This window comes from Pinus tabuliformis, chromosome 4_2 (genome assembly GCF_031772625.1).
Source record: "Pinus tabuliformis cultivar Carrire ecotype Pingquan chromosome 4_2, CPIR1, whole genome shotgun sequence".
Classification (NCBI taxonomy): Eukaryota; Viridiplantae; Streptophyta; class Pinopsida; order Pinales; family Pinaceae; genus Pinus; species Pinus tabuliformis.
Genome location: NC_142304.1, coordinates 236,479,259 through 236,505,928, shown reverse-complemented (window position 1 = coordinate 236,505,928; position 26,670 = coordinate 236,479,259). Strand labels below are relative to the sequence as shown.

The 26,670-nt window shown below is 39.4% G+C and overlaps 1 protein-coding gene across 3 annotated transcripts in view; it reads left to right on the top strand.

Moving 5' to 3' along the window:
• The window catches only part of LOC149168928 (RING/FYVE/PHD zinc finger superfamily protein), a 194,789-nt gene that overhangs the window by 72,071 nt on the left and 96,048 nt on the right, over positions 1-26,670 (top strand). For all 3 annotated transcript variants that reach the window (XM_089428482.1, XM_089428480.1, XM_089428481.1), the window contains one exon: positions 1,036-1,138. In XM_089428482.1, coding sequence (XP_089284608.1) covers positions 1,036-1,138 — 103 coding nt within the window. The remainder of the gene's footprint in view (positions 1-1,035; positions 1,139-26,670) is intronic.

Here is a 26,670-nt window from a genome sequence, read left to right as displayed (position 1 = left end):
GCCTAGTCATGAGAGAAAAATCTGTTACGGTTATAGCCATAGCGAGATCATTACAATAAGATTGTTCCAAGAGCGAGATCATATGTCGAGATCAACAAAGCGAGAGCCCTGAAGCGAGAGTCTTGTAGTCATAAACGAATAGGCTTGAAGCAAAGACGAGTAGAATTTCCAGAACAGAGACAAGCGTATAATCCTGAACAGGGATGCCAATGCGAGAAACCAATGCAAAGACTTTCAGTCAATGCGAAGACTTCAGAACAGTATGAAGTTTCGATGATATGAGCAAAGGAGGAGAGACATCTATTTATAATTGCGTTGATGAGGAAGTCGGCCTTGACATGGAGGGAATTTCAAATTTGAACATTGCCATTTAACACTTAAATATTTATTTTCAATCCTCTTATAATTATTTGCCCAAATAATAATACTAATTTCTTTTGATCCAAATTGATGTTTGTTTATTCGATCCGATGGATTAGGGAATTTCTCCCTGACTGCCAAATTTAACAAGAATATGTGTGCATATCTGAGAAAGAGAGGGAGGTTTTTTGTAGGTTCTCAAATGCATTTGAGAAAAGTAAATCCAGCAACTGGCATGAGAGAGCGAGGGAGGTCAACCAGTTGTGCTGGTTCTGGAAAGATAGCAGTAAATTTAGCAACTACAGTGACTTTATTATATACCCTTTTTGCTAATCTATAAAATTTCTCTATATATTTTTAATTCATCAAACATATATAATAATCATTGCACCTTGTAATGCTCATGACAGAAAGAGTGAATGTTAAGGGAACCTTTGTGACTATGCTTTGAATATTAACGGTTAACTTATATTTCCAATCCATTTGAATGTGCTCTTCAATGACATACTTGAGATTTTGTTGATTTATTAAAAAATAGAATTGTATGTAACACAAACGCTTTATTTTAATTTTATATGTAAAGTGGTCAGATTTATTCTCAGGCTGTTATTTCATTAAAGTGTCAGGTGCTTTCCTCCTCTCCAAATTAATTCAATAACACCTTGTTTTGCCTAGGTTGTTGCACTCCTGGGCATGCTTGTCTACAAATTTTATGGTGAGGAACTTAGAGAAATGTTTGGCTATGAACAACACCCTTATGGCTTCTACTTACTGGCAGGTATGATCTTATTATGAGTATCTATATTATGACTAATTGGCTGAATTGAATAATAGTCTAAGATGCTGGTGCATGACATGTTAAAAAATAAAGAAATAAATACAGTCACGTCTTCAAATAACAAAAGACAGGTAATGAGTCTGGACATTACAACATGAAAAGCCAATTGTAAATTAGAAAGGAATCTTGTGGCTAAATATGCAATGTTCTGTGGAAAAGTAAAGTTGTAGTTCAACAGAACTAAAAAGTTTAGTAGTAGGTGCAGATTGTGTAGAACAATGTGCAGTGGGAGAGATTAATTGTTTACAGAATATGAATTTGAATTCACTTGCTTGTAAGCAGACTGATTCATGCCAATTAGGATGGATGGCAGCTATTTACTTGTTCAATGCATATTTGGTACTATCAAGGGTTCACGTGTCTCAAATAACTGATGGGTAGTTAACACAGTAAATTACTAGAAGATCTTGTTGATGGGATAACTATTTAGACTGATCTGGATTTAAGAAATGGGCTTTGGGACTCTGCCAATGACATGTTATGTAGCTAATGAATTACAGGCTAGGGTATCTTTTCTTAGTGTTTCGTAATGTGTTTTTGTATTCTGTAATGGGGCCACAATTGGGCTCTAGGAAAGGCAAGTGTACATACATTATTGGATATATAGTATCTTGTAAATGAAGTTTTCAGTATAGGATTGATATTTTTATCATGATTGCAATTTATGCAGAGAGAAGCGAGTTCCTTCTACAGTCTAGTATGGATGAGATGTGTAATGTCTGTTCTTATAAATCAAAATTGGAAAAAAATAAAAATCCATAATATAAAAAAGTAAAAAAAACCCAAGCATTAAAAAATTAGCAAGAAAATAAAAAATGTCACAAGAAACCCAAGGGATTCTTCCTCACATCTGTGGATGGCATCCCAAGGGCCAAAACTTACAACATCCCCCCATCCGTGGATGGCATCCCGAACCTTATAGTGTAGACTAGTGCACCTAAGTCAAGCTGATTTGAACTAGGTCATGTTGGCACAGAACTAGCCAAATGCCCCACAACATTGGTGGGAACTGATTCAGCTAACTCCTCGATTTGGTTAATTTATATAAATTTTTTACCCAAGGAAACCCCCTAAGGCACTTCCTTGCATTACATGGATGGTACCTAGAGGAAGCTCCACCAATGATGATTGCAATTGTTGAAAATTGGATGTTCTATGCTGTAACAGTCACTTATTACAAAACTTCTTTATGTTGCAATATTAGATAAGGAATTGTAGATAGAACATAAATCAAATGCACAATAGAAGACAACCAAAAATACAATGAGACACAAAGGACTTGGGTCCAATGACTAGGGAAAAACCCACAAGGGGAAAACCCAACCAGATTCTTCTTCTATTAGAAATCAATTGTTCAACAGAGATACAAAGTACATTGAAAGATCAAGATAATGAGTAAGTTCACCCAAATCTAAACACGTTGTAGCATGAATATCACTAGTAGCAGCAACAGATGCACACATTGAATCAACCTTCCCTTCAACAAAATCAACACCGAAACATTGAAGCACTGAATCAACATTGGATCACCAAGTTCTGCTCTTACTATCCAAGTCTCTTTCTCACAATCTTCTTCAACTCTCTCCAATTTTTCTCAAGTTCAAATTCTTTTTTCACAATGCACAAGTAGTGAGGGGAGAAAGAATGAGACAAATATATATAGGAGGAGCAACGTGTTGATTTGGGGTAGCATCGGATGTGCTCTAGCCACGAAATTTGGTGGAGAGGTTGGGGCACATGAGATCTCCAATACCCAGAAAGGGTTTGGGCAGATTCTAAACAGTTCAGGAGATATTAAAATAATTAATATTTTTAATGGAGTCCCTAAGTCTAAACTTAGGGAAAATAAAATATTAATGTGTATTAATATGAAACTGTGTTAAAATGGTCCAACATACATGGAGCAAGCCAGATCTAATCTTAGCCGTTGATTAGGGACTTAATCTCAGCCGTTGATATGTCAACGAGAAAAGTATAAGAGGAGGCTTGAGGGTCACTTGGAGAATACACCAGAGTGATCAATCATTCTATTCTCTAGAGCGGGGTTTGCTAAGAGAGATAGAATTAGTGATCGGGAGTTGCAGCTGAGGGGCATTGAGTACAGAGAGACAGAGAGGCAGAGATAGTGTTGGGAGAGTAGCGTAGTAGCCGGGGAGAGTGACGCAGAGCCAGCCAGGGCTCACGCAGGGCCATGCAGAGGCAGCCGGGAGCTGCACAAAGCCTTAGAGAGGCCAGTGTTGCTGACATAGAGGGTCAGAGGGTTGATGCAGGGCCTCCTAAGGTTGACGCAGACCCATCCGGGGTGACGCAGAGCTAGCGCTGGGCAAAGAGGGGCTGATGTAGTCAAGAGAAGGCTGATGCTGGGGTTTCTAGGGCAGATTTGTGTTGAGGAGCTGCCAGAATGTTTATCCGGGGTTTCAACTAGGAGATTTGTCTCAAATTGAAAGGTATTATTTCCAAGGAAATTCTCTATTGGGTAGGCCAATTTTGGCGCCTAGATTGTACTCTGATATTGCTTAATAAGAAAACCCTCAGATAGCTGCATCAATTTTCCCACATTGGGTTTTTCCGGGGACATTGGTCCAAAAATAATGGTGTCATATGGTGTGATTGTTTCTGTTTCCTTCAGTTGTTGATCTGTAATATGTTGAGCATGCACGAGTGTTTATTTTCAATATTTACATTGTAAATAACTTGTTAAGTAACATAACAAGTAGGTAGGAATAAATCAGAAAGTGCATGAAGGGTTTCTAACGTGTCAGACTTAGAAATTCCAACATGGTATCAAAGCGTGATTGCAGATCACAGGAGGCCTGAGGACATCGGCCGAGCGGAGCAATAGCAACAGAAAACAACTGTCCCGAAGTGACAGAAGCTGTTTTTAGCAGAGCAACAACAAGGGAAGGGTGACGCAGTGCCTACGTCATCAAGGGTGAGCCGGGAAGAGGCAGCATAGAGGCTAAGGAAGGCAAAGGGAGCCTCACGTAGAGCCACGCAGAAGCTGGGAGGGCCAACGCAGTTGGCTGAGGACATCGGGTTACTGGTGCTGGGATTGCGCAGAGCCTAGGAGCTCTCACCTTTATGTTGCTGGGGTTTGGAAGGCTGTGGGAATATTGCAGAGTGGAGCTGGTGGGGCACTGTAGTCAGAACAATACCTGACAGAACAAGGCCAAGAGGAGGGAGTTGCTACCGAGAGTTTCTAGCCGAGGGACCCGGATCAGTGGTGCGGTTGCACAAGACGATCAGAGTGGGGGGCATCTCGACAACGGCAGAAGGATTTCCAAGAGGGAAATCAGGACTCAGAGGGAGTCCAGAAGAGAACTTCCAGACGGGAAGTAGAGACTCGGAGGAGTGGAACAGAGAACTTCTAGGAGGGAAGTAGAAGAGCATCGTGGCACTACACGGAGTAAGAGACCAGGATAGACTGGACGGAGCATCGAACTTCGCAGTCTGGAAAGCCAAAATATTATCCGTACTTGACAGAAATCGTGTCAAGAACTTCGCCTTGAAGTTTATAGCTATCCCAGTCGACCCCAATGATAACGACAAGTACGAGGAGGAAATGGCGAGGGTCAAGAGCATCATCCTTGATGGGGTCAAGGACCATGTAGTACGACACATTGCTGAGAGGGAAATAACATATGAGATGTGGGAGGCCCTCAAGAAATTGTACCTACATACATCTGTGCAGAGAAGAATGCTACTTGAGAATCACTTGAGGTTGTATTAGATGAAGAAGGGAGAGCCGATTGACACCTTCTTCGGAGGACTGAATGAGATCCGAGATCAGTTGATTGCTATAGAAGCCACGCCGGATTAGAAGCTGATGGTGAGGACAACCCTGAATGCAGTCTTAGAAGACTGGGAGGTATTTGTCCAGAGTATACTGGGCAGAGGAACACTCCCACCTTGGGATGAGATGTGGGCTGCTCTTCGCTAAGAAGAGATTAGACAGCAGTCGAAGACGGGTAGTAGCAGCAAGGGGATTAAAGTCAAGCAGGAGGAGGAAAATGTTGCCCTAGCATCTGAGGGAAAGCAGGAAAAGCAGAAGAAGAAGGATCTCTCCAAGATCAAGTGCTTCCACTGTGGGGTGCTGGGTCATTATGCAACCCAATGTCCAAGGAAGAAGAGTAAGGGAGAGTCTTTTGAGATTAAGGCAGCGCCAGCGAGGGCAGAGAAGGAAGTTTTTGACAGACGATGACTGTGCCATGAGTGCACACGCACCACTTGAGCGGAAGTGGGGAGACATCGAGCTGTAGTCAGGTGGACTACAGGCGATGAGGGGCAGGATCCTCGAGGTACCCAGCCTCTTGGATTATACCTTTCTACGGGAGCCCGAAGAGGAGTAGCATGACTGACTGAGTCGGGTAGAGATGGATGCGGATGGAGTGGCAGAGAGAGCTACAGTGCAGGAGTCCTAGGGCAATGCGAGGCTAGCAGGCTGCAGCAGTGCGAGAGGCACAAGAGTGTTGCACCAGTGCAGGATGGTACAAAGTGGTGTGCAACCGTGCAAGATGCAGGGAGTTGTTGCAGTAGCGCAGAGGTCAGAGAGGGAGCACTTGTTAGTGGCAGAGGGAACTTCAACATCAGTGGGCGTCTCTAGCCCAACACAGAGGTCAGATTGGGAGATCAGTTACTTACTTCTCAGTAATTGAGTTGCAGTGCAGCAGTGGGCAACACGATGCAACATGATGAGAGGAGGTGTAGTGCGGATGCAATGCTGGGAGAAAGGACCAACAATAGCACGAATGCAGAGGGAGCTGTTGTACAGATGCAACAGTGGCAGTGGTGGAACCATGGGAGGCAGTACATGATACAACAGTGCAGAGGATGGTGGGCAGCAGGCCTAGCATCAACACAGGGACCGATGCCGGATGATCAGAGTAATACTCAGTAAGGAGTATTGCTAGAGCACAATCCTCGCTAAGAGGGAGTGTTGATTTGGGGTAGCATCGGATCTGCTCTAGCCACGAAGTTTGGTGGAGAGGTTGGGGCACATGAGATCTCCAATACTCAGAAAGGGTTTGGGTAGATTCTAAACAGTTCAGGAGATATTAAAATAATTAATATTTTTAATGGAGTCCTTAAGTCTAACTTAGGGAAAATAAAATATTAATGTGTATTAATATGAAACTGTGTTAGAATGGTCCAAAAGACATGGATCAAGCCAGATCTAATCTTAGCTGTTGATTAGGGATTTAATCTCGGCCGTTGATATGTCAATGAGAAAAGTAGAAGAGGAGGCTTGAGGGTCACTTGGAGAATACACCAGAGTGATCAGTCATTCTATTCTCTAGAGTGGGGTTTGCTAAGAGAGATAGAATTAGTGATCGGGAGTTGCAACCGAGGGGCATTGAGTTCATAGAGACAAAGAGGCAGAGATAGTGCCAGAAGAGCAGCGCAGTAGTCAGGGAGAGTGACGCAGAGCCAACTAGGGCTCATGCAGGGCCACGCAGAGGCAGCTGGGAGCTGCGCAAAGCCTCAGAGAGGCCAGCGTTGCTGACGTAGAGGGCCATAGGGTTGACGCAGGGCTTCCCAAGGCTGACGCAAACCCATCCGGGGTGACGCAGGGCTAGCACTGGGCAGAGTGGGGCTGAGGCAGTCAAGAGAAGGCTGATGCTGGGGTTTCTGGGGCAGATTTGTGCTGAGGAGCTGCTAGAAGGTTTATCCGGGGTTTTAGCCAGGAGATTTGTCTCAAACTGAGAGGTATTACTGCCAAGGAAATTCTCTGTTGGGTAGGTCAATTTCGATACCTAGATTGTACTCTGATATTGCTTAATAAGAAAACCCTCAGATAGCTACACCAGTTTTCCCACATTGGGTTTTTCCGGGGACATTGGTCCAAAAATAATGGTGTCATATGGTGTGATTGTTTCTGTTTCCTTCAGTTGTTGATTTGTAGTATGTTGAGCATGCACTAGTGTTTATTTTCAGTATTTACATTGTAAATAACTTGTCAAGTAACATAACAAGTAGGTAGGAATAAATCTGAAAGTGCATGAAGGGTTTCTAACGTGTCAGACTTAGAAATTCCAACACAACGAATACATGCCATAAAGGAGTTGTAACTCGCATGCCAAGAGGAGTGTAACTCATGCCCATTTAGGAAATGTAACTCATGCCATTAAGGAGGTACGCATGCCTTTGTAACTTATGCTTTTAAGAGAGAGTGTAACATATGCATTAAAGAGTGCGTAAGAGGAATATTTTATGACATGATTTTATTGAGTGTAAGAGAATCTTTTATAACGTGCTTTAATGGGTGTAAAAGAGTGTAAGAGCATTGATGAGAGTGTAAGAGGAACATGCCATGCCAATAATGAGAGTGTAAGAGAACATTATTGAGAGCCATGATTGAGTGATTTGAATTTATTTTTAATAATAATATAATAGTATCATAAGAATAATAATAATAATATTAATGATAATATTGATGATTAAGTCAAAATTGAACTATTAGGATTGATTGATGATTAGAAGGGATTTTCCATCAACAATACTTGATTACCAATTGATGCAAAGTGATTTACTGTCTTGAGATTTTCTAATTTTAGAGTTTCTATTTTTAGAAATTCTATTTTAGACTTTTTGTTTTTAGAAATTCATCCCTAAGCTAAGGTGACAAGACAAGGAAAGGTAGCTTGAAGAAGGACACTCAAGCGCCAAAGCACTAGAAGAGCATCAATAGCATTAATCGTCAAAGAGATAAAAGGATTGAAGTAATTTTGGGTATGTTTTGGGCTATTCTTGTTCACACATGCGAGGAAGTTAGGGCTCATTTGTTGTAGTAGAAGCTGAATTATTACAATCACCTAAGTAGGCCGAAAAAAAGTGAAATACAAGCCATCTTGCAAGCCGAGTTGCAAAAGAAGAAGCCTTTATCCAACCAAAGAAGAGAGAAGGGTAAAATCTTTGTCTTTCTCCCACACATGCAAAAACTAGGGTTTTTGCAGTGACCGAAAATTGCAGGGGTCAAAAAAGAGGTCAAAGAAGAAGCTTCAACTACTGGAAGGAAAATTTGACTGAAGTTGACTTTGAGAAAGGGAAGCTCATCAAGGAGAAGGGCGTTGTCATCATCAAGGAATCATGGTGATCTCCCTCTCTTTGAAGGATCACTTTCGAAGGAAGACATCTTCGTCAAGAAGACTTCTTCTATTATTAACATCAGAGGCATGAGGTTGAAGATATTGTCATCAAGGATTATCTTCACGAGTAAGTGTCATTATGTCCACATCTGAATCTATCAAAATGACTTCATTTTGCAAGGAAAGCAACAAATTGGTTGGGTCATCAAACTTTCTTGCATGGAAGAAGAGGACATATTTGATTCTCATAGAAAACAAAGTCATTGATCATGTTAAGGGTTCAATCATTAGATCTTCAAAGGAAGAAGCTCAAGCTCTAGCGAAGTACATGAAAGGGGAAGTAAGGGCTTAAAGGATCCTTATAGAATCCATCAAAGATTGTTAGGTCCTTATAATACTAGTGATTCCCCCATTACTATTGTCATTGTAGCCCCTTATTGTTATTGTTGTGCCCCTGTTGTCCCCACATTGTTATTATTGTGCCGCATAGAAACCACTATTGTTATTGTTGTGCCCTTATATTATTATTGTTATGTCAGCTTTGATTATATTGTGACCCCTTAGACTCCTATATGTAGAAAGGAGGTTTTGGTCATTTGAATCATCCAAGAATTGTTCATTTGTGTAATGTAAAGGAGGTTGCCCCCTCGAAGAGGCTGATTTTGAAGTCGTTGATATATCTTTTCTTCTATTTTGTGAGATGGTTGCATAACATTTGGTATTAGAGCTTTGGATTTTAGGGTTACGCTGCTCCAAACAGGTCATCGTGGCATTTTCGCTATAAATTTTTTTATACGACGTTTCAAAAGCTAAAAAAAACCCATTTGATCCGAAATATTGGTAACTCTCAGGTCTGAATTTCAGACTTTCCCTCACTATATTTTCGGAGATATGATCCAAGGAAGTTAGGGTTTTTCAGGATCTCAAATTACATCCCAAACAGGTGACCGTGGGAAAATCGTCATAACTTTCTCCCTGAGTATCCGATTGAAATTTCGTAAGAAGGTACAGAAAGAGGACAGACTGTAGTTGTCTGTGCATTGTTTTCAAGTTCGAAGGTTTGAAACAATGTCACGTGGCACTTCGTACAATTTCGCTCTACTGAAAAAGTGTATAATGAGATCATCTTGGGAGATTCGGCATAACTTATTCTTGGAGAATCCAATTTCGATTAGACTAGTGGAGTTGGAAAGAGGACTCAAAGGGCTACCACAGTTCGCAATTTCAGACCTGGGAGATCTGAAATGTCAGAGATACATCAAACTCAATATCGAGTTCCTACAAATAAATAAAAGGTGTGTAGTCTTTTTAAAAATTTGCATAAGTTTTGTTTGAAAAACTAGTTTGAAGTGATTGAAAGGGAATAGTGAAGAAAATTATCATTAGTTGATGCCCCGAAGAAAGAAAATGGCAACGCCTAGTAAGCAACCTGAAAGCTCTACTGTGACACATGAAGAAGAGGAAGAAATGCAACATGATATATCAAAATTATGAGACCAAGTGCAACAAATTTCTCTCTCACAAAAAGTAACAGAAGCTAAGATGGATGGTTTGAAGAATGGCATCAATGGTATGAAAGACAACATTGAAGATTGGAAGAAAGACATGGAAGGGTGGAAGGAAGGTTTGACAAAGTTGCTACAAGAAAGGCTTCCTAATGGCGAAAAGGTAGTAGAGCAAACACATAATAAGAACCAAAGAAATGTTAATCATGATTCGAAGAATGACAACATTGAATATTTGAAGAAATATGTGGAAGGTTTGAAGGAAGGTTTGACAAAGTTGCTACAAGAAAGGCTTCCTAATGGCGAAAAGGTAGTAGAGAAAACTCATGATGAGAACAAAAGAAATGTTAATCATGATTTGAGAGACTCTAATGTTGGAATAAAGACCCACCACGTTTCAAAGATCAATATGAGGAAGTTTGATGGCAAGGATCCCGTAACATGGATACTACAGATGGAACAATATTTCGATCTTGTGCAAAACACACAAAAGGTACGCATTGCAACTTTATATTTAGAACCCAATCAATTTATATGGTATCGATGGCTTTGCTCTTGTAAACAAATTGTCACTTGGGTCAATTTTTACGGACGAAATGATAACACATTATGAGGATACAAAGAAAAACACCTTCTTTAGTCAATTGATAAATCTCAAACAAAAGGGTTCAATGGTGGAGCACATTGAGGACTTCCAAAAAATTTAATATAAGGGTAAATGATATTCTAGAGGAGCATAGGATTGATGTTTTCATAGGGACTTTAAAGGATAACATCCAACATGAGATTCACCTTTGGGAACCTGATTCATTGGAGAAGGCATTCAGGTTGGCAAGAAAAATTGAAAGCAAAATTATGGCAACAAGGAAGCCTACCACTCACAATTATAAAGATGGAAGTGTTGCTACCCCAGCTTTTCACAACCGACAAGGTTTACACCACAACAATTGGAAGAAAAAAGAGCAAAGGGGCTTTGTTACAGTTGTGATAGCAAATACACTAAAGGTCATAAGTGTGCTGAGAAGAAATTATTTTACATAGATTGTGAAGAGGAGGAAGAAAAGGAACAAGAAACGTCAAAAGAAGAGGATATAAATCAAGAATCAACCTTAGAGAAAGAAGAAATGAATCCAACCATATCTTGTAATGCATTGGCAGGAATTACTACTCCTCAAACTTTCAAGATGGAAGGACATATCAAGAAGAAAAAGGTAATAGTGTTGATTGATTTGGGTAGTACCTATAATTTTATTCATTGTAAGATAGCCAAGGATTTGAATTGCTTCCTATATCCAACACCGGAGTGTCAAGTGATGGTTGCAAACGGAGAAACGATAAATTGCTCTGGGAAGTGCCATAATATCAAGCTATCCATGGGAGAATATGTATTGAATAGTCCTATGCTTTCTATTCCAATGGGTGGTGTTGATGTTGTACTAGGAGTCCAATGGCTACAATCTTTGGGTATGATAGCTTTTAATTTTCAAGAACCTTTCATGAAATTTTGTTGGGAAGGAAAGGAAGTTGAATTAAGGGGTATCACAGGGAAACTGAGAAAGATAATCAGCTCTAACGGCATGACAAAGCTTCTAAAGAAAGAACAACGGGGCATAATTGCACAATTATGTTCACTAGAAGTTCCCACATTGAAATCATCTATTTCTCCAGATCTCCAAAAAGTCTTGGATGATCATTCCAAGGTGTTTGAGACTCCCAAAGGCCTCCCACCTATTCGTGATCATGATCATGCTATTCATTTGATTCCAGGAAGTGTTCCTCCAAACATCAGGCCTTACAGATATCCCTATGCCCAAAAGAGTGAAATTGAACGTATGGTTGCAAAAATGTTAGAGGCTGGTATAATTCAACCTAGTCAAAGTTCTTTCTCTGCTCCAGTAGTATTGGTGCACAAGAAGGATGGATCATGGCGCATGTGTCCAGATTATAGGGAGCTCAACAAGCTCACTATTAAAGATAACTTTCCCTTTCCTGTCGTTGATGAATTATTGGATGAATTACATGGATCAATTTACTTCACCAAGTTGGATTTTCATTTAGGATATCATCAAATCAGAATGAAGATTGAAGACATTCTAAAAACAACATTTAGAACTCATGTGGGTCATTATGAATCTTTGGTCATGCCTTTTGGCCTTACCAATGCACCTTCTACATTTCAAGGTTTGATGAATTCCATTTTCAAACCCTTTCTTAGAAAATTTGTGTTCATATTTTTTGATAATATACCAATCTACAGCGAGTCTTGGAAAGATCATGTTCAACATGTTGACAGGGTGCTCAAACTATTGGAGGAGAAACAATTATATGCAAAAACCTCCAAATGTTTCTTTGGAGTACAAGAGGTGGAATATCTGGGTCATATTGTATCTCATGAAGGTGTTAAGGTAGACCCTAGCAAAATTAAAGCCATTAAGGAATGGAAAATCCCCACATCCATAAAGAATTTGCAAGGATTTCTTGGGTTGACAGGGTATTATCGCAAGTTTGTTAAGGACTATTGGAAAATAACAGCACCTCTAATAACATTACTGAAGAATGATGCATTTTCTTGGACTCCAAAAGCAACAGAGGCCTTCGAATATTTTAAAGAGGCAATGTGCCAAGCACCGGTCTTAGCTACGTAAGACTTCACAAAAAACTTTATTGTGGAATGTGATGCCTCAGGAAATGAGATTGGCGCTGTTTTAATGCAAGAAGGAAGACCCATTGCTTTTGAAAGTCGTCTAATCAAAGGAAAGTATTTACACAAAGCTATTTATGAGAAGGAAATGCTGTCAATACTTCATGCAGTTACGAAATGGCGACCTTACCTAATGGGAAGACACTTCAAGGTAAAAACGGATCATGATAGTCTTAAATACTTTTTAGAACAAAGATTATCTTCAGAAGAGAAGCAAAAATGGGTCACAAAGATTATCTTCAGAAGAACAGCAAAAATGGGTCACAAAGATTTTGGGTTATGACTTTGAAATCATCTACAAAAAAGGGAAGCAAAATGTTGTTGTAGATGCACTCTCAAGAAAGGATGAGGATGTGAAAGCATTGCTTTGTGTCATCTCTATCATCCAACCAGATTGGATAAACGAAGCAAGGGATGAATGGAAGAATGACGAAGAAGTGTGGGCACTCATTCAAAAGTTGCAGCAAGATCCTAGTACATCTAATACATTTAGCTGGAAATATGATTCGTTATGGTACAAAGATCGCTTATACCTCTGTAATAATTCCCAACTCAAACAAAAGATTCTTCTGGAATTGCACACCTCTCCCTTAGGAGGGCACTCAAGATTTTTAAAAACTTACCATAGGGTTAAGAAGGATTTTTTTTGGGATGGCCTTAAATATGATATTCAAAGGTTTGTGGCAAAATGTTTGGTTTGTCAACAAAATAAAGTTGAGACAATTAAGACCCCGAGTCTGTTACAACCTTTATCCATTCCAAGTCAACGTTGGGAGGAGGTTTCAATGGATTTTATCACAGGTTTACCCAAGTCCAAAGGAAAGAGTGTCATCATGGTGGTAGTTGACAGACTTACCAAGTATGCGCACTTTTGTGAATTATCTCTTTCCATTTAAAGCCTATACAGTTGCTACTGCATTTATGGAAACAATTTAAAAGCTACATGGAAACCCAAAGATTATTGTAAGCAACAAAGATCCCATTTTCACTGGAAATTTTTGGACTGAATTATTTTCTTGTCTGGGTACTCAGTTAGCTCATAGTTCATCTTATCATCCTCAATCTGATGGGCAAACTGAGATAGTGAACAAATGTTTGGAAGGATATCTTCGTTGCTTTGCATCTGATAAACAAACACAATGGGTCAAGTGGTTTCCTATGGCTGAATGGTGGTATAACACTTCCTTCCATACTGCAACAAAAATGACCCCATTTATGGCACTTTATGGATATCATCCACCGTCCATCACAACATCTTTAAGAGAAAATTCTAATGTTCAAGCAGTGGAAGATCACATCGAGCATCAACAACAGGTTTTCCAACTCTTAAAGGATAACCTCACTTTGGCGTATAATAGAATGAAACAACAAGAAAATCAACATCGCAGCAAAAGAAGTTTTGATGTAGGTGACTGGGTATTTCTATGGCTACAACCATACAAACAAATGTTCCTCAAGCAAGCTAAGGAGGGTAATAAATTATCACTAAAGTATTATGGCCCATATAAGGTGTTGCAAAAGATTGGTACTATGGCATACAAATTGGAGCTTCTTGCATCTTCTCGAGTGCACCCAGTTTTCCATGTTTCATGCTTAAAGAAGGTTATAGGTGACAAGCTCCCAGTTCAAACAATATTGCCAGAACTTGACGAGGAAGGAAAAATCATATTTGAATCTGAAGCAGTCACATAAACAAGAACTCGGCAGCGACGAAATTGATCAATTTCAGAGTATCTCATAAAGTGGAAAAACTTACCCGCTGAAGATTCCACATGGGAGGATGAGAATTTTATACAGAAGCATCCAAAACTACTCAAACGTTGATGACAACCCTTTTTTGAAGGAGAGGGGCATGTTAGGTCCCTATAATAGTAGTGATTCCCCCATTACTATTGTCATTGTAGCCCATTATTGTTATTGTTGTGCCCATGTTGTCCCCACATTGTTATTATTGTGCCCCAGAGAAACCCACTATTGTTATTGTTGTGCCTTTATATTATTATTGTTATGTCGACTTTGATTATATTGTGACCCCTTAGTCTCCTATATATAGAAATGAGGTTTTGGTCATTTGAATCATCCAAGAATTGTTCATTTGTGTAATGTAAAGGAGGTTGCCCCATCGAAGAGGCTGACTTTGAAGTTGTTTATCTATCTTTTCTTCAATTTTGTGAAATGGTTGCATAACAAAGATCCCTTCGTACCATATGTATCAAAGTTGGAGACATCAAAAGAAATATACGAGAAGTTAGTAGAATTGTTCTTTGTAAGTATTGCTGGAGAAGTGATATCATTAAGACAAGAACTCTACAAGATGAAGATATCAAAGGAAGATGGAATATCCTCATACTTTATGAGGGTATCAGAAATAAGAGACCAACTACAAGGGTCAAGAGAAATAATGTCCGATAAAGAAATGACAACCATAGTGCTCAATGCATTATCAGAGGAATGGGGCAATTTTACATCGAGCATCTATGCAAAGAAGGAAGCTACCCCATTCAATGAACTTTGGTCATTGTGTAAGATTGAAGAAACCAGGTTGAAGACAAAAAGCAATGTAGGATCAAACGAGCAAGTTCAGGCATTTATTGCCATGGCTGTTAGGATATTCCGACACATAGGATATAGTTAAGTTCAACTTGGTCTAGTATAGAGTTAGGTTAGAGTTAGGTAAAGTGTGTTTCTTTACCGTTGTACATTTTGTAACTTACAATCCGACGGTCACGATATGTAGTGATCCGACGGTTCACTCTCACCTCGGTATTACCGACACTTGATCCGTGGCTTGACACCCGATTGGTCCATGAGTTCTATTTAAAGCGCATGGAGGGTCATTGTTCGGGTAATCCGTGTATGAGAGAAGCTTATGTAAATTTTCATTCTTTGATTAATAAATTCCCTGTAGTACCCACGTTGGGACAGGCCGTGGACTGTTTCCCTCCTTGCACTCTGAGGGTTTTAACCACGTCAAAAATACTGGTGTATTGATTTGAGATCTGGTTGTGAGCGGTGTCCTTTTGGTATTCTTTCTGTGGAACTTACCCTGTAAATTCCTACATGGTATCAGAGCTATTTGAGGGCCGCGTCCGTTGGTGATCCAAATCTGAAGCCGGTAGAACTGCATGCGGCTGTCGTTTCCTAGATCTGCTGTTTCTAACTGCTTTCGGGCCGAGAGGACTGCTCTGTTGCGTTCGGAGCATCTGTTCCAGTGAGGAACCCCTTTCGTTTCACGCGAAAAGGTTTCCGGTAGCCCTAGCTACGTCATTTTTCAGATCGGGAGGTATACAGTGTTTCTTTTGCAGTTTACTGTTATTTTCTCTCTGCTTATTTCGGTCTCAGTTTATTTAGCCTTTTTTTTTAACCGGATCTATACCTTTCATTTCTGCGTATGCTCTTTGCCCTGCGACTCTGTGCGATCTGGGCAAATCAGAAACAGAAAGGAAGGATTTTTCTCATGCGTATGCTCTTTTCCCTGCACCTTAGTGTGATCTCGGAAAATCAGAAACATTGAGAAAAATATTTAGTTTTTCGGCTAAAGCTAACTTTGAGATTTTTTAAATTTTTTTTTTCTAGTTTTTTGGCTAAAGCTAACTTCGAGCCGCAAGGTTCGTTTTTCTTTGCATATTCGTGTTGGGTTTTGTGTTTTGTGTTTTGTAGGGAAAAAGAGCTTTCTCAAGGCAAGCACGCAAACCAAGGACCCCCCCTCTCTCTCTCTCTCAAATTTTTTGTATAGATCAATTGGTTCAAAGCTATTTTAAGAGAGTAGAGGTCTTGGGTTCAAGTCTCCATTTTGTGGGGGCGGATTTTTTCATTCCCGCACATTCGCGCACTTTGCCGGCAACGTCAACAATTTTTTTTCAAAAAGCCATAACTGCTTCATCCGGAAGCCTTTTTCAGAGCCGTTTTTTTTAAAACCGCCTATTTTTTCGAGATCTATCCGTTGGAACACTTACTTTCAGCATCTTCAGCTTCAGTTTTTTTTTAAAATGGAAAGTCCATGCCAAGTCATTCTTGACAACACTAACTACTTCCAATGGGTAGAATACATGGAAGATTTACTTAGAAGTAAAGGTCTCTTCAGAATAGCCACAAACCAAGAGAAGAAACCAAAAGATGAAGACAAGGCGGCAAAATGGGAAAATAGACAAGATCAAGCACGTGGTTTGATAGGGATGTCTATTTCTCCTGATCTTAGATTCCACATTGCAGGACTTGAGACTCCTCATGAAGCATTAGAAAAACTTGCTAAAGTTTTTGGGATTAAAAATGAAATTAGAGCCCATCAACTTGAAAATGAGCTGCTTACTTTGGATCCTAATAATTTTTCTTCCATTGAAGATTTCTTGTCCAAATTCAAGACCCTTAGATATCTCTTGGAAGGTGTTAAAGTTAAGAAAGAAGATGGTAACCTTATTTATTCCATCCTTACTAAGTTGGGACCAGCCTACTCTGTATTTGTTTCCACTTTCCATTCTACAAGGGAAGCTTTCATTTGTCAAGGACAAGACTACAAGGCCCCTTCCTTTGACTCCTTTTGTGATTCCTTAATAAGAGAACAAGAAAAACTCTTACACCTTGGTCTTCTTAATCTTGGAAACTCTTCCACGAAAGCGTTAGCCGCCCAGCAGCAACCAAATTCAAAGAATCCTAAGAAGTCATATCCTCAAAAGAATGGTCCTAAACCATCTCAGCCTCAAAATGAAAGATCATTTCAGCAAAATGATAAGACCAATAAAAACAAATGGAAGAAGACTGATAGACATTGTAACTTTTGTAATCGAGATGGCCACTTAGAATCTAAATGCTTTAAGAAGATGGAAGCCTTGGAAGCCGCAATGAAGAAACATAACATCCATGTGGAGCCTACTTCAACTTCAACTTCCGGAATGGCACTTTCTGCATCTCATTGTCAATCATCTCAGTCTGGTTATGCATTAAATGTATCTTCTTCTTCTTCTCATTCTCATGAGTGGCTCATTGATTCTGGAGCCTCTTGTCACATGGCCAAAAACCAAGCCATGTTTTCTTCTTTAAATGATTGTAACACCAAAAATATATATATTGGTGATGATAGATATCTTAATGTTGTAGGGACTGGAACTGTTCATCTAGACAATGGTCAGTTTAATGATGTATTATGTGTTCCAACCTTATCCTGCAACCTTCTATCTGTCTATCAGATAACTCACTCAGGTGAAGGTAAAATTGTTGAATTTTCACCTCATGATGTTGTAATCAAGGATCTAAAAGATCCTAAACAGATTCTAGCTACTGGTCTTGCTGATGATTCCAAAAGGTTGTATAAGTTTCACAACTTTGGGTCATCCAATCTTCCCTCAGTATTTGTTGCTCATAATGATGAAGTGAGCAAACTTTGGCATGAGCGATTTGGTCACTTAAACTATCGCTCCCTTCAGCATCTATGTAAAGAAAATATGGTGACAGGTCTTCCTATGGTATCTTGCAGAGATGGTGTTTGTTCCGGATGTGTACTCGGAAAACATCATCGGGACAGTTTTGACAAACGTGCCTCTTGGCACGCCTCAACCCCTTTACAGCTTGTGCACAGTGATTTATGTGGTCCTCTTCCTGTTGCTTCATTCTCTGGCTGCAAGTACTTTTTAACTTTCATTGATGATTTCTCCAGACGCACTTGGGTATACTTCTTAAAACTCAAGAGCGAAGTATTTAACACTTTTTTGGCCTTCAAAGCCTTTGTTGAAAAACAATCTGGACATCAAATTCTTAAGCTAAGAACTGATAATGGTGGAGAATATGTTAAAAACACATTCATCAACTTTTGCACCGAAAATGGAATTCAAATGCAACATACTGTTCCATACACTCCACAACAAAATGGTGTAGCTGAAAGGAAAAATCGCACCTTAAAGGAAATGGCTAATTGTATGCTGCAATCTAAAGGACTCAGTCTTAGTTTTTGGGCTGAAGCAATTAATTGTGCAAATTATATAATCAATCGCACTCCTACCAAGGTTCTAGAGAATATCACTCCAGAAGAAGCTTGGAGTTCCATTAAACCAGATGTAAGTCACTTTCGTGTGTTTGGAAGTGAAGCATGGGCCCATATTCCAGATGAAAAGCATAAAGCTTTAGAACCTAAGAGTGAGAAATGTACTTTTGTTGGATATTCTGAAGATGTAAAAGGTTATAGACTTATTCCATTTAAGTCCAAAAATGTTATCATTAGAAGAGATGTAAAATTTGATGAAAATAAATCGGCCTGCGAGCCTAGTCCGGCGGATGTGCCACCTCTTCCTATCTCTTCTACTTTTGAAAACCTTTCTTCTTCAGATGATGAAAGCGAGGATGATAATCCTCCCCCACCTTCTCAGGATCCTCAACTTCCAAGATGGGTCCGTGCTACTCGGGATGCAGCAGGTGATCTTGCCGGTGATCCTACAAATCAACGACGTACACGTTCTCAGTTTGAAAGAGCCTCTTCTTTACTGGCTCAAGCTCCAGTAAATTATGATCCTGACACTTTTGCAGAAGCTTCAGGCCATCCACATTGGGAAGCAGCTATGAATGAAGAATATCATTCATTAATGACAAATGATACATGGGATCTTGTTCCTCTACCAAAGGGACGCAAACTTGTTAGATGTAAATGGGTTTACAGAACCAAGTATGGACCAGATGGGAAAGTTGATAAACATAAAGCTCGTCTCGTTGCTAAGGGCTTTTCACAGGTTGAAGGCATTGACTACACTGAAACCTTCTCCCTTGTTGCCAAAATGAACTCTATCCGCCTTGTTCTTTCCCTTGCTGCCTCTTTAAAATGGGAAGTCCATCAGATGGATGTTAAATCTGCCTTCTTGCATGGGGACTTGCAGGAAGAAATCTATATGGAACAACCCATTGGCTTCATACAAACAGACTCCAGCCTTGTTTGTCGACTTAAGAAATCCCTTTATGGCCTCAAGCAAGCTCCTCGGGCTTGGTATGCCAAAATGGATAACTTTCTTTTAGAATCTGGCTTTTCTAGGTGTCATTCTGACAATACTGTCTACACCAAGAAAGTGGGCAACTCTCTTATCATCCTTGTTCTTTATGTTGATGATCTTATTCTTACTGGTAGTGATCCCAACCTTATAAACCATGTGAAGTCCAGCCTTAAAAAGAAATTTGAAATGACAGACTTAGGACATTTACACTATTTTCTCGGTCTTCAAGTCTTGCAATCCCAAGAGGGTATTTTCCTTTCCCAGTCCAAGTATGCTTGTGATATTCTTCGTCATTTTCACATGGAAGACTGTAAGCCAGCCCCTTCTCCCTTTCAGTCTGGAGTCAAACTTTCAGTCTCTTGTACTTCTCCTGAAGTTGATGCTACCTTATACCGTCAACTTGTCGGAAAACTCTTGTATTTAACCCATACTCGTCCTGATCTTTCCTTTGCTGTTGGCCTTGTTGCTCGTTTTATGCAAAACCCCCGTGAAAGTCATTGGAAAGCAGCTAAAAGAATACTTCGTTATGTTCGAGGTACAGTACAGTTTGGGATTCATTACAGTGCCAAAGCAGCTCCTCTGTTAGTTGGTTTCACTGATTCTGATTGGGCTGGTGACCCTGATGATCGGAAGTCTACTGCCGGTTATGTCTTCACTCTTGGTTCAGGACCTATTACATGGGCTTGTAAGAAACAGGCTGCCATTTCTCTTTCGTCAGCAGAAGCAGAGTATCGTGGTGCCGTGGAAGCTAGTAAGGAAGCCTCGTGGCTTCGTCAGATCCTATCAGAGTTTGGCTTTGAGCAGCAGCATCCAACCACACTTTGGTGTGATAATCAAAGTGCCATTCAGCTATGCAAAGATCCAGTCCAGCATCAGCGCAGCAAACACATTGAACTACACATGCACTTCATCAGAAAGCTCATTCATGACCATGTTCTTGAAGTGCAATATTGTCCAACAGATGATCAGGTTGCAGACATCTTCACAAAGGCTCTCACAGAGGCGAAGTTCACTAAACTTCGATATATGCTTGGAGTTCAGGAAGTTGTCACTAAGGGGGGATAGGCTCTAGTGCCTCCTTCCTTCTCCTATTGTGTCATATTTGTAAATCCTTCAATCCTATCCCAAGTTGTTCTTAAGGGGGGATGTTAGGATATTCCGACACATAGGATATAGTTAAGTTCAACTTGGTCTAGTATAGAGTTAGGTAAAGTGTGTTTCTTTACCGTTGTACATTTTGTAACTTACAATCCGACGGTCACGATATGTAGTGATCCGACGGTTCACTCTCACCTCGGTATTACCGACACTTGATCCGTGGCTTGACACCCGATTGGTCCATGAGTTCTATTTAAAGCGCATGGAGGGTCATTGTTCGGGTAATCCGTGTATGAGAGAAGCTTATGTAAATTTTCATTCTTTGATTAATAAATTGCCTGTAGTACCCACGTTGGGACAGGCCGTGGACTATTTCCCTCCTTGCACTCTGAGGGTTTTAACCACGTCAAAAATACTGGTGTATTGATTTGAGATCTGGTTGTGAGCGGTGTCCTTTTGGTATTCTTTTTGTGGAACTTACCCTGTAAATTCCTACAATGGCTAGGAGGAAAGGAAAATTTGGAAGGTTTGGTCCTTAGAAAAAGAATTAGAAGGATATGTTGAAAATCCAATGTTATGGCTGCCATGAATATGGGCACTATAAGAGAAATTGTCTTAAGCTCAAGATGGACAACAACAACAGAGGAAGGGAAGAAGCCCATGTCATTGAAGAAGTGGAAGAAGCTAAAAAGAAGAAATCAAAGAAGGAGGAAGTGAAAGATCTCTACTATGACTAAAATAATCTCCTTCACTGTGTTCTTTTTCAGTTTTCATGAAAGATAGCTATCATAGTAGAAAGCATGATAGGATGCATCATATTAGGAGATGGCATCATATTAGAAGCATATGATTAAAGCAAGAGCTCGAAACATCCTTATAGAAGCTTGAAAGATAGCTGAAGTAGAAGTCTACATGGTTGTAGCAGTCATCATATAGAAGGAAGTAGCTCTTGGAAACCTCATTGAAAGCATAAGTAGTACTTATGGGTAGAAGAAAGTCATCTAGCATAGAGTTCATCATACATCATCATCACTGGGAAGGAGCATTTGCAGGATGAGGATAATCAAGATCCTCCGTTGGAATCTTCATTAGAAGGTTCACCTCTCTTGGAAGAAGCAAGTGTCTCGTTGAGAATTCCACCTTGTATGGGATTCATTGTGTGGAAGAATGATGATATGGTAACAAAGGAGTGAAACATGTCAAGATGGTTGAAGTACTCTCAATCAAGGAAAGGAAGCTGCTGAAGGAAGTCTAGATGACCAAAAGGAGAAAAGAGGTATGTATGCATATGTTTAATAGATTAAGTCATGTCATCATATAGTTGCAGATAGCTTGGGTGAATACTCTACCTCATGAGTATGATAAAAGGAAAGGGATCTCTTCCGTTGAAAAGATGCATGAAGGCATGATTCACATATTGAAAAGATGAAATCAACATAATATGTCCTCATATGGAATATGAGGTGGTTGACAAAGATGAAGGAACTATGGATGGAAGTTCCTGGGGAGCAATATGTGAAGAAAGAAAGAAGAGATTGTGAAAGATGCAACTATGGTCACGTAGAAAAGGAAATCAACATCCGATGACTAGAAGAATTGACCATGACATCTCCATGGAAAAGGTATGAAGACTCTGATGAAGTCTGGAAAGAAAGGAGACCCTTGACATTGAATATCTTGGAGATGTGTCAATATGTATGCAAGATGTTGATGTTGCTACAAGAAAATGTCATGATGAAGGGCCATCACAAAAGGTAACTTTGATTTGATGTTCATTTTTTATTTTTGAACAACATCTGGATGGGTTGATACAGGGCTACCGAAAGAGAGTTGTAGATGTCACCTATAACTAGCACTCCTGTGGTTGGATGAATGACCCTAAAGGAAACATGACTTGGAAGAGGTAGCTATATGAAGAAAAGCTCGATGTGGATTAGAAGATTACTTTCCGATGAAGAAAAGGATGACATGAATGACATAGTTCATGAAGCAAACTATTGGATGGTCGATGCCCTACGAAAAAGTCCCAAAAGATGAAGGCTCCATAATGATAAAGATGAAATTCATGACATCGAAAGGATGAGCTCTTCAAGCAGTTGAAGGTACCATGCTCTCCACCGAAGAACAAGTGAGTTGCTGAAAACAAGTCCCTAGTTAAGAGGGAGCTGGGACAATTCCTTGGTTTAGAGGGAGCTTGGGTACTGTTGTCGCGCGGATTGACACGACAACGCTCAGACCGAGGGCTGTCACTCTGATCCCCGATCCCTCCGTTTAAGCCTGTCTCCCGCGGCTAAGGGGGGTAGACCCTGTGAGTTGATGAGACCAACTGTCGACCAGTTGGTTGGGAGACACGAGATACGATGATAAAAGGGCTCGATGGATTTGGTTAATTTAGCATACCAGTGCCTTGTGGAGTTAATGTTTAAATGATTACTTTTTAAATGATATAGAAACATGGACCATGAACAGCAATCATCTATCATCAGCTAAACGCACAATGCTCTTAAAATGACAAAAACGATATCCAGCAGCTAAAAATTTGAAAAGATGATGCTTTTAAATCACCACGAATCATAAACCATTAACCAGATATCAATTTCGCATATCGACTTGAAAATTTAGATTTCAGTATGAAAGATATAACATGAAAAAACCACTGAAACTAGCAAAACTAATTTTTCCATGAAAATTTTAATATTTTTTCATTTTTTTTTTTTTTTTTTTTTTTGTAATTATAAAAAAGGGAAATTAAAAAAAACTAAAAAATTTAAAAAAATCAAAATCTATTTAAAACTAAAATCTAAAAAAAAATAAAATTAAACTAACCCAAAAATCTTTTTTATTTTTTTTTATTTTTCATAAAATTCAAAATAAAGTCCTAAAAATATAACATTTTAACCTAGAATCTAAAACATTAAAATCTATTTTAAATGAAAACTAAAATGTTAAAAGCATAAACCTAAGTCTAACATTTTTTTTTTTTTGAATATATAAAATCTAAAAAAAACTAAATCAAATAGAATAGATCCTAAACTGAACCTAAAATTAAATTAAAATCTAAGTTAATTTAAATTTAAATCTATTTTAAAAATAAAACAAAAACTATATAAAAAATAAAAGTTCTAAATCTAAATCTAATGAAAACTAAACTAAACGTAAATAAAAAAACTACATAAAACCAAAATGTTGAAACGATGATACCTGACACAGCAAATTACGCAAAACAAAAGGGTAAGCCAACGGATTCTGAACGATTTGCTAGCAGACACGATGAAGCTGATCGGCGTAACCCTGAGGCAAATCCACGGGTTGATAAATCGTATTACCTGGACAAAAGATGAAGAGCCGAATTGAATCGAAACCTCTGACAATACGCTTGATGAGTGCAGCCGGCTGCAAATACCCTCAGAGATACTCGTCCTCGGTGGAGAAATCTAAACGCTTTTAAATGGAACGATCAAATCTGGAGATGATGAATACGAATGTCCAGCCTTAAGCGCAGTTGATGGCGACCAAAATCGTAACTCCGTCTGCGGGTTCGATATTCTCAACAGCGACGCATTGATAAGCTGGATTTGTGACGGCGGATCTTTCTGCGGCTAAAACGATTTAGATAGAAAGCTTATGCCGGATTTGTGACTGTGCTGAATGCTTTTAATTCTCAACCCGCAGATTAACTGTATCTATTTGCTGCCGTTGCAGAGTACTTGGTAAGACCAATGCAGTGATCTGGAGAATTGACGCGGTTTTTTAACACCAGACAGCAGCAAAAACGCCTTTGCAGTCACGTTTCTCCATCGGTGATTAATCAAACGCGTCGATATTTTTCTTTCTTCATTGGTTTGTAAATGATTTTGATCCGTATATGAGTTTTCTCACTGTCTTTATACAAGATCTGGCAGCTGGATGCTATGTAGTGCAGGGTTAAACAGCGTATACGCCCAGGGAGGAGTTCTTGCTTTATTAGTCGCTCATCAAATAGTAGATCAGCACAATATGAAATGCTCTAGGGCATCTGAAACTTCGAGCTTAGTGCGGAAGGACTGCTGGCGTAACAGGATCACCCAAGGAAAAAATACACCTGAAACCAAAAACTGGAAAACCCTAATTAAACCTGATAAAAGCAAAACTCAAAACCCTAGATCAGCTTAATTAATTTACAGATTTGGCCCCTTAACAGCCAGATTTAACAATAAGAACAAGAAAATTTTAAAGAAAAGAAATTTCAGATTGTCACTGTAAGAAACTTCAGAAATTTTCTCATGCAAATTAAAACATAAAACCGAATGATAGACCCAGGATCAAATCCAGCTGGGCTCAACAAAAAACGCTTGCGGGAGTTGGCTGGTTCAGCCGAGAACTTCCCCGAACGCCCACAAAATTCCTTCAGAAAATGTTATTCTGCACAGCTCAAAACAATCGTCAATAAAGAGGGCAAAAATGCTGCTAGATCTCAAACAGTAATGGAGATACCTGCCATTACTCCAGAAACCCTAGCAGCACCCAAACCCTAGTATGTGGGCAAGATACCTGTACCCACAATACTCTACAAAAGCTATTATTAACAGCTGAAAATAACATATGCAGAAAATGAAATGATCTCACAGCATTCCAAGAGAGTAACACCAGCAAGATATGGACCCCAAAGTCTTCCTTTATTAACCAGAAACAGATTTACAAGAGAGCTTCTTTAGCCTTAGACTCACAGATCCAATGAATTGAAATGACCCCCTAAGACCCTATATAAAGGAAATGATCCTAACGGCTAGTTTTGGGTGATCCACAAAAATATTATTATTTTATTGCTTAGGGTTTTTGCTTTTTTTTTTTTTTTTTTTTTTTTTTATATATGAATTTATTATTTTTATTCATAATTTTTTTTTTTTAATTCATTTTAAAATGGATCACTGAACTAAACCTTCGGAAACATCACCTAGGACCTAGGACTTAGGACTCATGAGGGGATTTAAAACATTTCTCGACCCTCAGGACACGTTACATCATGACTTTTACAAAATTACATCTTAAGGGACAAACCCATTTAATACAGACCCTCACAAAACACCCAGCTCTGCGACACAACGATAATCTAGCAGATCAACACACTAGGATTCTCCTAAAGTTCTAATGACAAAATCAATCCCGGCTTTGGGGTCAGGTTTGAAGGAAAACTCTGCCGATCCGTGGATCGGTGAGACAAAAAACCTTCCGGGACATAGATTATCATAGAAAGTTAGGTCCACCTAGGCAATTTTACATACATGACTTCGATCTGCTTAGATTATTTACAATTTTTTCATGCAGACTGGGTTTACAACAAAAATGATAAAAATGTTGATGACTGTAGGCTGGCACGGACACGTCGCTCAGGAGCTGCCCCTTTTTGCCAAGCAAAGGGGGGAGTACTGCATGGGTAGTTGACCAGTAGTGGTCAACATCTGGCTCCACTTGGGGACACGTTGCTGCTTGCAGGAATGTGAGAATCCAGAATCTGCATCCATACAACACAAAAATAAGTAGCGTCCATCCAAAAATCATCATATAACATTAAGCACAATAAAGATAAAAGCTCTTCATTTATTAACTATCTAAAGCAGAAATGAAAATCTAATCCTAAAAACAGAAATAAAATGCTGAAAAGACAAGGAGTAGAGTTAGAAATACGATACAAAGGATGCCCTACGGCATCAGATGTGTTCAATATAGTGCATACTGAGCATTTGCCTGCTTTCAGGCAAATCTGTGGGCTGCTTGTCGGATGTGCCATGTCCAATTTTGCATATGGTAGGACTTTTTCCTATCCGAAAATCAAGCTGCTCACGGCCGTCTGATGTATCAAATCTTCGTCTCATCTTCTTTCTCTTACGCTTTTTCTTTCTGGCAGGTTGAATTACTGATGACCTGGTACTTTCTGTTTCAAAGCTATCAGATGAAGTATGTAAGATATGCATGCTATGTCTTTCTTCATCTTGCATCTGATCTCTATCATTCTTAAGTCTGTCTGGATTACCCTCAATCAACCGTCTTTCAATCGAATCAACAACCTCCCAATAATAAGATGAATCTTGTTGCAGCAAATGAGAAGGCTCCTGATCTGTTGATGTTTGCTGGTTTC